The 17,565-nt window shown below is 38.0% G+C and overlaps 2 protein-coding genes across 5 annotated transcripts in view; both read left to right on the top strand.

The window, feature by feature from the left end:
• The first annotated feature begins 478 nt into the window (after positions 1–478).
• On the top strand, positions 479–9,098 carry LOC120317611 (intraflagellar transport protein 22 homolog). 3 transcript variants are annotated; one of them, XM_039364332.1, is made up of 6 exons: positions 479–633; positions 1,798–1,877; positions 2,740–2,829; positions 3,678–3,880; positions 3,971–4,074; positions 8,668–9,098. In XM_039364332.1, exons 1-6 carry the CDS (start codon positions 595–597, stop codon positions 8,692–8,694), a joined length of 543 nt encoding a protein of 180 aa, XP_039220266.1. In that variant the 5' UTR covers positions 479–594; the 3' UTR covers positions 8,695–9,098. The 3 variants fall into 3 exon arrangements, with proteins under 3 accessions (XP_039220266.1, XP_039220265.1, XP_039220264.1); XM_039364331.1 differs by lacking the exon at positions 8,668–9,098 and adding an exon at positions 5,009–5,066; XM_039364330.1 differs by lacking the exon at positions 8,668–9,098 and having other exon boundaries at positions 3,971–4,316.
• Positions 9,099–12,849: 3,751 nt separating this feature from the next.
• Positions 12,850–17,565, top strand: part of LOC120317610 (rab GTPase-binding effector protein 1-like) — an 86,919-nt gene continuing 82,203 nt past the window's right edge. For both annotated transcript variants that reach the window (XR_005559279.1, XM_039364329.1), the window contains exon 1: positions 12,850–13,000. Coding sequence is in view for 1 of the 2 variants with exons in the window: in XM_039364329.1 (XP_039220263.1) it covers positions 12,958–13,000 (43 nt within the window). In the remaining variant the exon portion in view is untranslated. The remainder of the gene's footprint in view (positions 13,001–17,565) is intronic.

Below are 17,565 nucleotides of genomic sequence, written 5' to 3'. Positions count from 1 at the left end.
TTCTTTATTAACTTGTCGGATTTAAAAAAAAAAACAAAAAACAAAACAGGAAACTTGAGCATTGCTTTGAAAAATGGTTGGATTTGGGAACAGGAACAAAATATATTTCCTCGGATACAATATCGCACAGAATTCAATTTACAAACCCTTCTGGCAACTTATTCCATAGGCTTTCATGAATCACAGCCTGTTTCAGCAAAAGCAGGGATAAAGTCACGAGAAAAGGAAAAGGAAATAAAGAAAATGTTGTCTTAGGAGTGTATTCCTAGCAAATAGTGCAGTGTGATTCTGTGATTTGGGGAAGCGTGGTCAGAATATACTCTGTTACCATTAAACCAAAAGTCATTACGATCTGCCACAGAAGCAAATAATTTAATTACAGACGAAGATAAAGAAACTCTCTCCCGCCCTCCCCGCCCCGAGACTTGCAAAAAGAGACTGTCAGTGCAACCTCTCCTTCTCCCGCCCATAGCAACCGCGCTTAGCAACACGCGCGTGGCTGGATTGGGCGGAGCTGTCTGGATCTCCGGTCCTTTCGAGCGTCGGGTCGGTTTGCTATGCAAGGCCGAGGCTCTATGGCCTAATCCGAAAGGGATGCTAAAAGTAAAAGTCCTTTTCGTAGGTCCTAGTGAGGTGAGTGTGCTTCCCAGACCTTCTCAAAGAAAGGAAATGTCTCACGGTCTTGTCTCTTGACTCCTCGTCCTTTTCTAAAATTGGACGGGAAAGGCTGCGAGACAAACCGGAGTTACTAACCTAACTCATTCGAAGATCGCCAGGTGGGGAAGGATGGAGTTCTATTGCCTTCACTTGCCTCGGGGGACTCCCAAAGGCGTCGGGTTGCCTAAGGGTGAGAAACAGGATGCTGAAAAACCGGATGCGAGTTTGATATAATCGACCAATGCATTTTCTATTCCAATCGACAGTGGCCATTAACAGTACTGTACAACCTTCATGTTAAGAAACAGTATAACTTTGTGAGCAAGGGATTTTTTCCTTAATATTCTGCTGAGTCTCTCTTCTCTGCTTTCGTCGATAATCTGATCCAGCAGGTTTCTACTTATTACAGGTGGTCCTCAATTTACAACCATTCATTTACTGACCGTAAATGAATGGCACTAAAAATGCTGTTTTTCACACTTCTGATCTTTGCAATGTCCCCATGGTCATGAGCTCAGAATTCAGATGCTTGGCAACTGGCTCATATTTATGACGGTTGCAGTGTCCTGGGGTCATCTGATCACCTTTTGCATCCTTCTGACAAGCAAAATCAGAAGGATATTTACTTATTTACATATTTACTTAACAGTCATATTATTAACTTAACAACTGCAGTGATTCATTTAACAACTGTGGCAAGAAAAGTAAAAATGGGGCAAAATTTAACAATGTCTCACTTAGCAACAGAAATTATGGGCTCAATTGTAGTCGTACATCGAGAACTACCTACTAAAGAAAGTTTATTCTCAAGATCTCTAATCATCGCCAATTTTGGGTTGAATCAGATGGGAGTTGGAATCCAAAAAAAATCCTTTCTCACCTTGGATGGGAAAAACAATGTCAGAATATCCCTTGAAACTAATCATTCATGCATCACATTTCTAAACTATTTAAAAATATATCGACCGCATTGGGGAGGAATTCCAAGTGGGACCTTCTTTAAGCTGCAACCAGTATTAAAAATATCTCTGTTCCGTGAAAAGGTATGAAAAGGTATTGTCAGGTGCATCACAATACTTTGTTCTAATTTTACTCCTGCTAATGCTTCTGTAATTGTGTTTCTGTATTTGTTTGTGATAGGCTGGAAAATCTGTCTTGGCAAACTTCTTGTCAGAGACCATTGAAGGTATTGGCAGTTACATCCCCACCCAAGGAGTAAGGTGAGGAAGAATGGGCTAATTTGCTGTGCTTCTCACTACACAAGCTTTAAAATGTCTGGATCCATTCATTAAACTCATTGTTATTCATTTCTCCCTGTCTGAAAACATCTTAGATCATACTGATTTATAGGCAGTCCTTGACTTATAACACAATTAGGACCAGAATTTCCATTGCTAAACAAGGCAGTTATTAAGTAACTTCTTTTTCAGTGTCACTATACCTTTGAACAGGGCCTAAATGAATAGTTGTAAGTTGATGACTACCTGTTCTAAGTAACTTCTTCAATAATGAAATTTTGACATTTAATACATATCCAGTCTAATACATGTGGGTCACTGCAGAAATGAATGTGATTATCTTGCTTGTACATAAATCTTCCCAAAGTTACTATCCTAAAGAAAGGTTTGCCAAATGTGTGGCTCACATGAGATTGTTGCATTTTTCTGCTGAGAACATAAGGAGTTTGCATTCTCTGGCACCCTGTTTGATTTGTTAATCTCAGGATGCAGGGAATAGTCTAGTCTTCCATTGCCCCTTTCATGCAAATTCCATACTAGTACATTTGTCTGCATGCAGCTCTTAACTGACAGGCTAATGCATAAATCCAAGACTATGAATCCCTCTTTCTGTTGAAACAAGAGTTAATAGTGGCTGATGTTAGCCAATGGGCAGAGAAGATTGAATGCCTGAGAGAGTTCTAGCTAGGCTTCAATTGGAAGGAAGAGAAATTAACCATGGCAAGTAATACAATACAGTACAGTTCATCTGAAAAATATTCTGGCAGTATACAAATCAGGGTTCCTTTTTCTCTAGCATGCCTGCTTTATTTACTCAAATGTGGTTCCTGTTTTTAAATTTTAGGATTTTAGAATATGAGAAGCCACATTTCAATGGAAACAGCAAAGGACCAGGATGTCGGTTTGAACTGTGGGATTGTGGAGGTGATCAAAAGTGAGCAAGTTTCTTATACGCCTTGCCAGCTCTCTTGGTATAGGTCCATTCATAACCTGTGCCAGATCATTAAACTAAGGAACCAGCTGAATTGATGGAAGATTTGCATTAAACTAGCAAAATAGAGTTAGAAATTATGATTTGAAACAGAGACTGTATCGGTATGATACATAGATTAATAAACCAGTTTTTTTAAATCACAGAAAACCTCCACAAATAAAGAGGCACCTTGTTGCAGACAAGTAGTTTCTAAAACTGGAGGGTATTAGCATGATGAACAAGCTTGTAGATTATGTTCTGAAAGGAGATATGCTCAAGGCACATAATTTTTTTAAATTATTTATTATTGCAATTATATCCCTCACTGCTTATTTTTGGAGAATTTAAAATGTCACAATGAGAATTTGTCTCCCATTATTCAAGCCACAACCACCCTATGAATTATGTTGGCCTGTAGGAAGACTGAGATATGAACACATATATCACTAAAGTTTAATTAAATTATAATTTGGTTTGTTGGTTTTATATATCTCAACCTCATCAACTTTAAGATATGTAAACTTCAATTCGCAGAATTCCCCTGGCAACAATTCTGGAAGTTGAAGTTCACTCATAGTTGCTGAAGTTGAGAAATGCTGTGGTATATGAAGACAACTGCTGTTATTAGCAAACAGTGCTTGACATTTTATAGTAATCTTTATACTTCGATAATGAGATGGGCGGCATATAAACACCTTAAAAACTGGCTTGAAGCAGTGTGAAACCAGTCATTATTTGCAGCTGTTTGCATAATTTCCAGCAAACAATATTCTGTTTCCAGCAACATTCTTTTTCTTTTGCACTTCTAGATTTGAGACTTGCTGGCCTGCTCTGATGAAAGATTCCCATGGTGTCGTCATTATATTTAATCCAGACTTGCCAAGCCACGTGAAGGAAATTGAAATGTGGTACTCCTGTTTTGTCCAACAGCAGCAGTTGCTTGAGAATCAGTGCTTGCTCATAGCACATCATAAGCCAGGCACTGCAGGAGATGTAGAGAATCTCACTTTGCGTAAGACCCATAACCTTTATTTCCCTATTTTTGTGTTATCTTTGTCAAATTATAGACCTGATTCACTGTTTTCTCTCTTCAACTTCGAAGCTTCACCATTGAACAGATTGACATTGATACACTCCAGCCTTGAAGAAGACCCTGAAGATGTCAGAATGGAATTTGTGAAGTTCCTGAAGAATATTACTACTTTGGTAAATGAGAACCGGGATAGAGAGGAGATGCTGATTATTAATTAGTAATATGATAAATGTTGGAGAAATAAATGGCTATTATTTATTAATAACTTAAGTTTTCATTAGGCATTTTTTAATGATTACAAACTCATTAATTTTTCTTCCAAATGTAGAATAATTGTATTGACTTGGAATGTATAATAAGAGGATCAGCATTCACTGTGCTGTACACAATGAGAAATGCATAGCTTTGGATCCCACATGCTTCCTGAACTTGTTTGATTTCTTAGGCCTCTAAGAACAGCAAAGTCCTTTCCTCGGGCAATACTGAATTAAGATCTGGTTCACAGTCAAGCTAAGCCTACATTTGGCTTAGTGCATTATGTGAAATCTAGCGTTTATGGTTTAAAACTCTTGGTTTATGATAATATGTTGTACAAACTGAGCTAATTTTGGTTTATACACACCATAGTTAAGTTTTTTTAAATAGCAACAACAATCACAATAATAATAATAAAGTTGGAAGGGACCTTGTAAGTCATCTAGTCTGACCCCCTGCTGAGGAAGGAAACCCTATACCATTTTAGACAAATGGCTGTCCAGTCTCTTCTTTAAAAACTTCCAGTGTTGGAGCATTCACCTCTTCTGGAGGCAGGTTGTTCCACTGGTTAATTGTTCTAACTGTCAGAAAATTTCTCCTTAGTTCTAGGTTGCTTCTCTCTTTGGTTAGTTTCCACTCGTTGCTTCTTGGCCTGCCTTCAGGTGCTTTGGAGAATAACTTGACTCCCTCTTCTTTGTGGCAGCCCCTGAGATATTGGAACACTGCTATCATGTCCCCCCTCGTCCTTCTCTTTATTAAACTAGACATACCCAATTCCAGCAACCGTTCCTTATATGTTTTAGCCTCCAGTCTCCTAATCATCTTTGTTGCTCTTCTCTGTACTCTTTCTAGAGTCTCAGCATCTTTTTTACATCATGGTGACCAAAACTGGATGCAGTATTCCAAGTGTGGCCGTACCAAGGCATTGTAAAGTGGTATTAACACTTCACGTGATCTTGATTCCATCCCTCTGTTAATGCAGCCCAACACTGTGTTGGCTTTTTTGGCAGCTGCAACACCCTGCTTGCTCATATTTAAGTGATTGTCCACTAGGACTCCGAGGTCCCTCTCACAGTTACTACTATTGAGCAAGGTACCCCCTATACTATACCTGTGCATTTGGTTTTTCTTGCCTAAATGTAGAACCTTACTTTTTTCACCATTGAATTTTATTTTGTTAGATAGCACCCAGTGTTCAAGTCTGTCCAGATCCTCCTGTATCCTAAGCCTGTCTTCTGGAGTGTTGGCTATTCCTGCCAGCTTGGTGTCATCTGCAAATTTGATGAGTTCCCCATCTATCCCTCGTCCAGATCGTTGATGAAGATGTTGAAGAGCACTGGGCCCAGAACAGAGCCTTGGGGCACCCCACTACACACTTCCCGTTTAGCTTACATAAATATGGTCTAAGACAAATCTTATGATTTATTTCATTTTACTAGGTCTGGCAATCTTTAGTGCCTATTGTTTGCTTCCCCTTTCTCTTCTCTATACACTTACAGGTAGTCCTCAATTTACAACCATAGTTGGGACCAGAATCTCAGTCATTCAGCGAAGTGGTAGATAAGCTCAATGACTTGCAATTTTGGCACTCTTGCTTGCAGTCATTAAGCAATCTCACTGGTAGTTAAGAAGACAAAGCGAAAGAGCTGAAATACTCCCAGTAGGGTCTACGATAACCCACCACAGCCAGCTTGCCAAGGCCAACTCCCTGCATCAAGCTTGCTGCAGCCAACTCTCTGTAAGACAACTCATCATGGCCAACTCACCACGAGACAACTCACTGTGGGACAAGAGTAACATTAATGTTGAAAAATAGTCTAATGGAATCATTAAAGAAGGGACGCCAAAGAAGGGACAAAATAAAATGTGGATGACAATTTAAATAATTTTGAAATAATTTTAAATAATTGAATTGTTCTGCAACAAGTTGTCCTGTGGCGAGTTGACTGTAGCAAGTTTTAGACACAGTCTCCGTAGAGGCAGATGTCTCTGTTGACACTATTAAAATTAAGTTTTGTGTCCATTGTTTAAAAATATCCTTCAGTATGTCCAATGTTATAATCTATGGTTTCATTCTGTAATTGTAAAATTAGTTTGTGTCCTTCTTTAATTGTTATCTTCTTTACATGACATCTGTTGGCATTCATTGCTCCACTAAAGCATGCTGCATTTCTGAAAAGGATCAATCTCCGATCTAATCATTCAGTTGTGTGCTGTAACCACTTATTTAAAATTGACAAAGTCAACTCTGGTTTGGTATCATCTTCCTGCTTTTCTTCATCTATGCTTGATAAAGCAGCTGGCTCTTTAACTGTAAGAATGAGATCAGAGAGCTGATTAACATTGTTTCCTTACTTATATTTGAATCCCTTGCCTACCTGTAGTTGAGCAGAAGCTTCAATGTGTTTAACATTATCAGTAATAGCAGGAAAATTTGTGAAATCATTAACTATCGGAGACCAAAGTTTCCTCCCAGGAACATTAAGTGTGCTTTGGTTTATTTCATCCAAGGATTCCTTAATGATAAATAGTGCATGAACAATCTTATATCATTTTCATGTGTCTGAAATAAGGTCTTAGCTACTTGAAATTAATGGGTGACAATGGTCCTGGTTTAGATTTCACCTGAGTGGCCATTCTCTGTATGCTGTATATTCTATACTTTCTGGAAGGGCTTTTCAGTTTATAGAGTAGTCCTGGCAAAAGAAACATCTAGAGTAGTACTAGAGAAAGACAAAGAGTCTGACATGGGTAAAAGTCCATCATGATTACATCATGCTGATGTAATGAAAATGTTCTGCAGACATGTGTAGTTTTACCTGGACCTTGTTAGAGAGAAAACTGCTATGAGGATTCTAACAGAGAGATAAAAACACTTGGATCTTCTCTGAGTTATAGTATGACCATGCAAAAATAAGGGCTATTAATCAAATGAGATCTACTAACTAATCATGCAAAGGCTCATGCAGTAAAGTTCATTTTCTCTATAAAATAGTCACTTTCATTTTTTTCTACATTTTTATAGATAATAAATGAAACTTTTATACAAATTAGAGTCAAGTAAAGGTAGTTGGAGGGGTCATCTTATTATAATACTTTAAAAGACCAAACAAAATGTATACCTGTGTCACAGATTGTCATTTTTCTCTCTAAAGTGTGAGAAGGAATCAAGAACTATGCTAGCTGTAATGAGAAGTAACTTATACAGTACATTGTCTATAAAAGATGACTCCCAGGAAGCAGGGTTGGAACACATTCTCAATCTTGTTTCTTCTTTGGGGAAACTCAGATGCAGCATTCATTCAATTTGGCAATATCTATTTGATTTTCTGAAAGGCACATGGAACATATATTTTTTCTCCTCTTTAAAAGAGAAAGATCTTAAGAATAGTGTTTATACAAATACAGCAAGTTTTGTTTTGGCAACAAGACGCCAAATATTCCAAAACCATTGTGCTGTTTAAAATTACACAAAATGCAACATCACTTTTGCACCCATTCCAGCTGTACAATACCCCCTTTACTAAGTGGTGACTTCTCCTCTTCCTCCTCCTTTGAAATGAATGTTTAACAAGAGGTTTGATACATTAAAAATGACTAATCAAACATTATTATTTAAGTATGAAAAATAATGTAAGCACAAGACAGTGCAGTTGGGTTTATAGATCAAGCTAAATTATCAAGTGCTTTGTTAAGTTTGGCTTATGCTAATTTGATTTTTCAAATATCTTTTGTAGTCATTAGTTAGTATGAACAAAGTCAATGGTACTTTATTGAACAAATAAACTAAGAACAAGTCCTAGGTAGCATGATATTTGAATTCAACCTATGGTGTATTCACACAATATATTAAGCCAATTCAACAGGCGATTTATTGCTTTACTTACTTTTTAATTTGCAGAAACTGAAATTAAAACTTGCAACAAGTCATTTTGTGAGACTCCAGGATACGCTCTAGATAGGCCTGTGTGAGCCCAGTTGAGATTCTTCACCAGTTCAGTTTTTGTTCCGCAGTTAGGCTAAATATTTTTTTTAATAAGCTGCCTGGAAAAAAAGAACTCATTGTTAAGTATGGGAATGTGGGTTCTCTGTTTCTACTGTTTATACAACATATAATAATGTTTCGACTCCATGTGTCCTTACTGCAAAGGGGCAAATTTCAAAAACTGCTCTTGCCATATTGCAATCAGTAGGTTCTTTTCACGGTTCTCTTATGCCTGTACAGTATTGGGGAGAGAAGGAATTTTCCATTCATTGCCATTTCAGAAATAACCACTAGCTGGAAAAAGATAAATCCAGAGAAGTAAATCACTGAGATAAGAACAGATTCCTTTTTTAGTCTATGTACTATTAAACATAGCTTTTTTTTTTTTGAGTTTTGATTAATTTCTCATGGTGTACTAGCAGATTTTGCTAACATGGGAATTTCACCATAAATGCTTCTCCAACCTAAACTAAAATTTGAGTGTTAGTATTTTTCAATAATTAGTTTCTATCAATATTTTTTGCAGGAAGAAACAAAATTTTCAGGTTCATGAAATATCAAAGTCTTCAGTGAACACTTCTTACAGAGGAATGAAAGAATGCTTTCAGGCTCTTAATACAGACAGCTTTCAAATGAGATCATGAGTTTTGAATCTATTTCAATTTATAGTCAATGCAAGGAACATTAACTACTAGTACATTTGTTTTCAGCATTTGGGGAGGTGTCTCATCTGCTTTCCATCTATTCAGAACATGCATCCACATGGAACCTTTTAGACAAGAGGAGGGAAATTACATCTCTAAATGTTTTTTGCAAAGATTTTCAATCACATAAAATATCTGGGAGGCAGGATAGATTAAGATAATTTATGATTGCAAGCAAACTATTGTTTGAGGATAAAAACCAAATTTATGGAGCTGTTGCTGGAATGATCCTTGGCAGTTTAAAAGGTATACACCAGCCTCTCATGAGAATCCTGCGGCTTACCTAAGTTTCCACAACAAAATAGTATTAATAAGAAAGATGCTAATAAATATGTCTTTGCTTAGCAATGTACATGCATCATTTTTATTTCTGATTTCATTAGAGTAGAGGATAAAAAAGAGCTGACATTGTTTTGGGGCATTTGTGGGATACAGTTCCAAAGCTGTAAATTGACAGACTTGTTTTATTCAAACCTTTGTTGAAAAACTGCACTGTACAATCCTTGAGGAATCTGGAATTACCAGCACAACAACAATAAAACTATGCCCAAGTTCACATTTTAGAAAACAGGCTTGCCAGGTTAACATTCAGATATGGGAGACCCTAAAGATCTGATATAATTCCTTTGATTGAATTGGAAATGAAAAAAAATATCAACGGAATTTAATTGTGTTCCTTGTAGAAATGCAGATGAAATTCTCATAATTTGTAGAAGGGATCTGTGTTTATATGATAACACTGATTTACAAGCTAGCCAACTACATTTTATCTTGCACACTGAGAGAACCTAGCTTATGTCTTTACAAGCTAATAGCTCAGTGTGTTATGTAAACCCTAAAAAATAATTTCTTAAACTAAGTTTAACACAACTGAGGTCAGAAAATTCATAGGTATTAGCTCTAGATTTCAAGCATGGTGGATACAAAGAGGAAAAAGAACATGTTTCTTGGCTCCAGTACTGCAGAAGTACTGGATTGTGATAAAAATATAACACTAATCTTCAAATGGAATGAATGAAAAGAATGTGGAGGTTGATTGGAACCAACCAGAAAAATACTGGCTGACATTATCAAAAACTGCTAAGGAGCACAAGATGTAATGCTTCCTCCTTTCACATCTTACTAAGATAAGTAATCTATGTAACTATTACTCATAGTCAGGCCTGAATTCAAACTGGTAGAGCCCTACTACTTTCTCCCAAGCCTCTTCAAGAAAAGGTGGGTGTATATAAGATGAAAGTTGTTCTTTCCATGGGATCCAGGACAGCCTTGAATGGCTGGAATGTCCTCTTCCTTCAAAGAAGCACTGACTACAACCTGGATCCAACTTTTAATCTCTTCCCAGGGAGGCCAGGGACCCAATGCACAAATGGCAGAGCAACACTAGAGAACTTGGTCCTCTTCCTTGAGATCTACAACTAAAAAATCATCAATATCTCAACTCATCTAGTTTCCAGCTTGGACCAGATAAGAACTATTTTACCAAGACTGTAATAGCTTGTTTCTTCTTCTGGCCAATCCTTATATAAAAATCTGGGGCACCTTAAATAATGCAGTTGGTCAACATTTTGCCAATGGAGTAAAAGTATGGAAGGTAATTCTGCTTCACCACCTTTATGGCTTACATAATAAGCTCAAACTTTAGCTCATACCAATGTCCAGGTATACTCATGCTTTAAGCTGTTCTCCAAACACATTCCTCTATATCCTACTTTACAGAAATAGTCTTTCACTTGAGATCTCAGGGGTGTAGACAGCCCTCAAAAAATCCTGGATAATGTCCATAAAACCACTTCAGGCGTTGCCATCTAAATCACAAATTTTAATATGTTAGGAGGAGAAAATAAGTAAATACATATGGAGCAGATATATTAATAGTATTGCATTAAAATAAAAATTACACTAAATCATTTTTTCCTCTTGGCACTCCAGTGCATGCAATAACAAGGACCTATCTGCTGTCTTAGAAATCACTTGGGATTACTCCTCAGAACGATAAATTTTCCATACCAAATTTGTAGAATAACGTACTGTTACAAATAATGCAATGGATCTATGATTATGCATGCAAGCCAACTTCTCATAATCTTTTTGCTTCTAAAATAACAATAACATTTCTATGTTGATAATATAGTTCTAATTACTGTGACATCTGCAAGCAGAGAAAACAGATAAGGTATCTATATTTTTCAGTTTATAATTAGACCTCTATTGCATTTAAGAACATGATGTTCAGCCTTACTGAATCCCAACATCCTTTCTTAAATTTTTCTCTCCATCTCATCCTTGTGACAGGAGGTATGTTTAACCATCAAGACAAAATAAAGAATTTACTAGCTAGGATGCCAACATTTCAGGGTTGCCTTTCTCAACTATACAACTGCAAACTCATATCTATCTTTATCTAAGCATTTGTGCAAGGTGGTGTTGAAAGAAAAATCTTCATCTGGATCCAATCCAAGCCTGGAATACACAAAATGGAGACTGCTTTAGAAAAGAAGATTCTTGTTTATTGAGTTGCAGAACCAGACAGAAATATAGCTCTGGGACAGCTGATCACAAGGAGCTGGGAGTGGTGGTTTTTGTTTTTTTTTACCTTCTTGGGCTTTTGTGTTTGGAATTGTTTCTGTTCATGTGGCATGAACTTTGACCTGAGGTTCAGTGTGCCTTTCTGGTATTCTAATGGTGATAGGCTAAGCCTATTATGTCTTAAAGGTCATGTCCTGCTTCCCTGGGGCTGTGACTGATGGCTATGTCCTGTGTTGGATTTTTTGGGTGAAGGGTTGTTGTTTCTACGGATCTTCGTCTTTCTAATCCCATCAGCTCCAAGCTTCCTGGCTCCAGGCTTTCTGAAAGGATGATCAAATCTGCATTTCTACAGAACTGGTTTCTCTTGGGGCAGAGAGACTTGGTGGGTGGTTTCTGCCTAAGATTTTCTATTGTTCCTTTGGGGAAATATAATATTCTGCCTTTTTAATATTCCTCAAAATATTTCTTTCTCCGGGGGGGGGGGGTCTTCCTACAGTGGTTTGGTATGACATATGTGTTCAGATTTGCTGCTGCTAAACTCTGATATATACTTATCTGTGGTAACTTCATTGAACTCAATTAAGGATGCTGCCTGGACTGTTTTACAGACCCAGGGGCCTCAACTGCATCTCTAAAATTTGGGGGCCAATCATTAAGGTGAGCCTGATTTTCCATGGTTTCAGAAGAACAAGACAAATATAAGGGGTAAATTAGACCAGCAGTCCTCAGTTTTTCATATTTTAAATCCAACCAATTTCTCACTCACCATAATAGGAAAATACCCATGAAGGACAGGAATATGTTTACAGGTAATCTATTACTGTACTTATTATTTTTGAAGAGTGTTAAATCATAAAAACACAGAATTGTAGAGTAGAAATGAATCGCAAGGATCATCTAGCCCAGATTCTGCAGTGTGCAGGAATGTCAATCAAACTGTCCTCAGGGATGATATCCAGGCTCTTGTTCCAGAATTTCAGAGGCAGAGTACCCACAATTTTTGTATCTAGGTAGACTGTTCCACTGTTGTACAGAATTTATTTTAATTAACTTTTTGACAATTTATCTAGGTCCCACATTATTTATTCATTTCCTATGTTCCAACTCGAACTGAGATTTCTGACTGCCATCTGTGATAAACTTATCTCTGGTTGAGAACAATCACATTCACTTTATTTTTCTTAGTTAACCCCAAGGACCCCAAAATTATTATTATTATTAATAATAATAATAATAATAATATATAAACTTCTATTCCAAAACACATCATCCCAACGAGACACTGAATCTTCATCCCCGCTTTTTAATTCAGTTTTCCCCAACTTGGCAGCCACTTCCATCACCCTGACAGCAGAGAGCTGCAGCAGCTTCCATTCCCCACTAGGCTCTGTTCCCAAAGCACGGTACCCCGCCTCCCCGCAACAGCCTTCGGCGCCACCGGGCGCATGCGTAGGCGCTCGCGGTCCCTCCTTCCCGCCGCCGCCGCCGATTCCCCGCCCCCTCCGCCTGTCAAGATGCGTTCGGCTTCGTCTCCTGACGTAGCGGACCCGGCCTCGGCGTGACGAGGACGAGCTGGCTTGGTCATGGCCCAGCCCGGGGAGACCCCGGCTTCGGAGTCGACAGAGGGTGAGAAAGGGAAGGCCGGGTGGGGGCGCCGGCGCCGGCGCGGCCTGCTAATCCTGCCTCGACCTGGAAGCAAAGGGGGGCGTGGGAAGCGGACAGGAATGCAGGCCGCAGAGAGAGCGAGGGAAGGAAGGAGAGGTGGTGGGCTTGGAAGGAGAGGAGCCCCACTTTATCCGCCCCTCACTTCCCACGGGCGCTTCTTACCTTCCCCGTGCCCACCCTGAGTTAATCCCTCCGTTTTCTACTACCTTAATTGTCGCTCTCCTCGCCCGCATCCTGGAAACCCTCCTTCGCCTTTTCTCTCCCTCTCTGGCTCAGCTGCCTTCCTACCAGCCCCTCGGCCTCCTGCTCCCCCCCCCCCGGGGTCTCTTCTTCTCCTTGGCCCAATGTCCCCACCTCCTTAGCCACCATCGCTTTTCACAATGACTTCTGGCTTCAGCCACCCATCACTGCGGTCTCTCGTCTCTGTCCCATCATAGCCCACCTCACCTTCTCAAGTGACTCCTGTATTTCTTTCCCTCCAGTCTCCCAATCACAAGGATCCTTCTCCTCTCTTCCACACACGACTTTCCTCCCTTCTTATCATCGTGATGAGTCTTAACTCAAACTATTTTATTTCTTGCTCATTCTGTCTCTTACTAACCCCTCTACTTCAGCTTTCTCCAGCTTGGAGTTGTATACTGGCTGCAAGTAGAGTTCTTTGGGACTTAGAATGTTGTGTGAACCCAGCCAATTTATTGTTAACTTAGTGGCAGGCTATAAATTCAGCCACAATGTGTTCCTTTTTTTTTTCGTACTTCATTGCAAAGCAAGATTTGTTCCAGTTGTTTTCTTTTCTGCTTATAGCTTTACCCTCATTCTGAGAGCCCCATAACATTTACTTTTCTGACTTTAGTGGTCTCTTTTTCACCTCTGATCCTCCTTCATGCCTTTCCAACCACTTACTTTAACTGTCACCTAAACAGTTTTTATATTACTGTTCCTTTCTTCTGCACAGCAACCACTTCCTGCATCCTTGAGATGTTAAATAGTAATACTAAGTGTGGTATCAGTTGTGGTAAGGTTGAGACTACGTTATCAGGAGTGTGGATTAATTTTGTCAACAGGTTTATACAGGCTATCTAGATCAAATAATCCCAACATTAACTGTATGTTTAATCACTACAGAGATAAGTAGACAGAAGACAGAAATACGATGGCTATGGCATTGGCCTAAGACTGGAGAGACTGAGATTCAGGTTTTCCCTCAGCCATGGAAACTCATTGCAAGATTGTAGACTAGTCACTGTTTCATTCCAATGAATCTCACAGGTTTGTGGTTGTGGCAACAAATTGAAGGAGGAATACTATGTAAACTGCCTTGACATTCTATAGAAAGGCAGATTCATATCTAATAAATAAAAAAGAATAAATAATTTTATTAATTTTCTAAAGCTGATGCCTCATGTTTGTGGACTGGTTGCTCCTTGAACTTTTCTCCTTCTGCTGTATACTCAGGCTTGGTTCCCTTTTTTTTAATCAGAATTTTTCCACTATGCTTGCACACTTGTTTTTTAATAAACAATTTATAGTTGACTTGAAAAATATTGGCAGTATTAATGAAGATATATTATGGGTGATGTTTTCTTAGAAAATAATAAATGTAATAAATAGGGGAAGTATGTAAAAATTGTAGGTAAGGAGGGGAACCACCCATAGTGCATGTACATATACAACTACCATTGGTAGAGATGTCAATTTTGTAAAATGGTGAGATAGTTATACAGAAATCTGCTACTGTAATCAAATGGCATTTAGTTAATTGAGATGTATTTGAATGTGAAACATGCATATTTTGGATGCAGTTTGCTTGTGGCATTTTATATCATCTTAATTCAAATAAGTATAAATCATGGTTAATCAGATTATGGCTTAGTGGTGTATTGATCAAAATCAGGATGCAGAACTTTATTTTTCTTCAGTTAAAGGCATAATGAATAGGGTTTTATCTCTAGGATAGAGTTTTGGGACATGGGAAGAGATTGGACGTGTATTGTAAACCACAAGGATACTTATAGAAAAGTTGTTTTTAATGCTACATAATCTTGTAAAGTAACTAATAATAATGAATCAATAAATAAAAGTAAAAAATTGTAAAAACCATCTATTTAGATAAAAATATTCAATTAATTCTTGGTACCCAGTCAAAAAAGAGGAAGTAAATCTTCTAAAAATCTAGGCTAAGTTCTTTTTAAAGAATAGAATTCCAAAAATCATTGGCTAGAATTTTTGTGTGTGTTTGTGTGTTGAGTTAATCTTTTCCACTATGTGGAAACATCCATGTAGTTTTCTTGGCAACATTTTTGAAAGCGGTTGCCATTATCACTATCTGCAGACAGAGAGAGAGAATGGTGGGCCCAAAATCATCCAGTTGGCTATTATGTAAGGCAGGACTGGAACTTACAGTCTCTCAATTTTCATCCTGGTGCCTTTAACAACTACAACCAAACTAGCTTTCAGCTAGGTTCATATACTGCACTAAACTATGATGCAGTTTGCTTGTGGCATTTTATATCATTTTAATTCAACTAAGTATAAATCATGGTTAATCAGATTATGGCTTAATGGTGTATTGATCAAAATCAGGATGCAGAACTTTATTTTTCTTCAGTTAAAGGAATAATGAATAGGGTTTTATCTCTAGGATAGAGTTTTGGGACATGGGAAGAGATTGGACGTGTATTAAAGCGATTTTCAGATGCCTTAGCTCAGTGATGGCGAACCTTTTAGGGACCGAGTGCCCAAACTGCAACCCAAAACTCATTTATGTATTGTCGGGTGCCAGGTGGGTGTGGCCCATTGGGTAGGTCTGGCCAATTGGGTGGCTGTGGACAATTGGTTGGGCATGGCTGCAGTGGTAACGGCAGACTGGGTGGGACTAAAAAATTCAATCAATTCCAGCTTTGCGAGATCTTTTTTTCTCTCAAGAAGTTGAAATTGATTGACTGATTGAACCGTTTTTTTTTTTTTTTTTTTTTGCACATGGCGGCGGAGGCCTAAAGCGAAAAGGTTTTATAAAACCCAGCTGAAGGCCTAGGACTGGGGTGACTGTGTGTGCCCACAGAGAGGGCTCTGTGTGCCACCTGTGGCACACGTGCCATAGGTTCGCCACCATGGCCTTAGCTCAAAGCCATTGTCAGCTTTAAATGTTCTTATGAAGTGACTTTATAATCGTATAAGCATGACTTTGGCTTTTTATAGGTAGTTCTCCACTCTGGACATGAATCCAAATACTGTATATTGGAAAGCTTGTAACTTTTTTATAGTCTTCAGAGGCACTTTCAGGGTTGAATGTGTAAGTTTAGTTCTGAGTAGCTACCATAGTACAGTAGGTAGCAATGGCTAGGTCTCACTTCCCCCAGAGAGATTTATGAGTGATAAACGTTGCAAAACTGGAGACAGACAGTCATGGCCAGTGTAACTACCTGAAAATAAATTACAACATAGAAGTGTGGGTTCTATGACTGTTAAAACTCTTCATGAGAATAAAGAAATCATTAACCAAGAGATGAATAAAGTCATTTCAGCCAGGAATGGACCAGATCCTACTTTTATTATTTGGAGGAAAAGGAATGCAAAAATGCTTATCTGAAAATCAACACAAATTAGTACCAAATAAACAAATATATTAAACTGTAGGACATATTTAAAGAAGAATTGCTTTCCCTTATAACTATTTTTATTTCTGTGCTATTCATAAAGGAAAAAAATATCTTTTGGTAACTTTTTGGATTTCTTTAGTGAGAGCAAAAGAGAGGAAGTCTGTTTTGTATTAAACCTATAATGTGTATTTCATTTTGGTTTGACCTGTTGGGCAAACCCAGCTTTAGGACATGATTTAGGACATGATATAATGTATGAGTGCATCTGTTAAAGGTATTGATGTAATGAATGAAAAGTGTAATCTTGTGGTTATGAGGTTCCATCCTGTCTTAAGGGAATTCAGATGATCCAGTTTGCTATAGTACTGTCAGTTTTTAAATTACTGTTATGTGAATCATTTTTAGTTTTTCATCTGTGAAATGCAGAATATTTGTATGATGATCATCTGCTTTCATTATGGAATAGTATTATAGTGGAAAAGAGGTGGAGTGTATAGATTAAAATTTGTAGTTTATTTGTGTAGTGCAGACTTTGAAAACTTGTTGGGGATTGCATATGTATGGCATGAACAATTATCTGAAACGGTACAGAGATTTGTTTGGAAATAGACTTCTTTCTCAAAAAATGAGTACAGGATGAAAGAGTTTCTGTCCATAGTAAAATGATCTAATATCTTGCTTTAAGATCAAATGAAATATTGAAGTTTGGGAGATAATGATGGCAACTTCTGAATTTTTTTTTACAAGTTGATAATATTGACTATATAATATGTTCTGGAGAAGAGTTAATAACTTCTGGTTGACTGTTAACTTATTTTATAGGATAAGATATCTTTTGTCTACCTAGTAGTCTCCAGAGGAGGTTTTATTTTTAGTGAAGCATATGCTGGTGTAATAAGAAAGGTATCAGGCTGGAAACCAGGACAC

The sequence above is a fragment of the Crotalus tigris genome, unplaced genomic scaffold (assembly GCF_016545835.1).
Source record: "Crotalus tigris isolate CLP2741 ecotype Arizona unplaced genomic scaffold, ASM1654583v1 scf7180000019752.108439, whole genome shotgun sequence".
Lineage (NCBI taxonomy): Eukaryota > Metazoa > Chordata > Lepidosauria > Squamata > Viperidae > Crotalus > Crotalus tigris.
Note: the sequence above shows the minus strand (reverse complement) of the source record. Positions and strands in the feature narration are given on the sequence as shown.

Bases quoted from the DNA above. Each gene is read 5' to 3' on its own strand.
- LOC120317611 (XM_039364330.1), top strand. From the start codon at position 595: ATGCTAAAAGTAAAAGTCCTTTTCGTAGGTCCTAGTGAG. The intron at 634-1,797 runs GTGAGTGTGCTT...TGTTTGTGATAG, and splicing joins TTTTCGTAGGTCCTAGTGAG to GCTGGAAAATCTGTCTTGGC. The intron at 1,878-2,739 runs GTGAGGAAGAAT...TTTAAATTTTAG, and splicing joins ATCCCCACCCAAGGAGTAAG to GATTTTAGAATATGAGAAGC.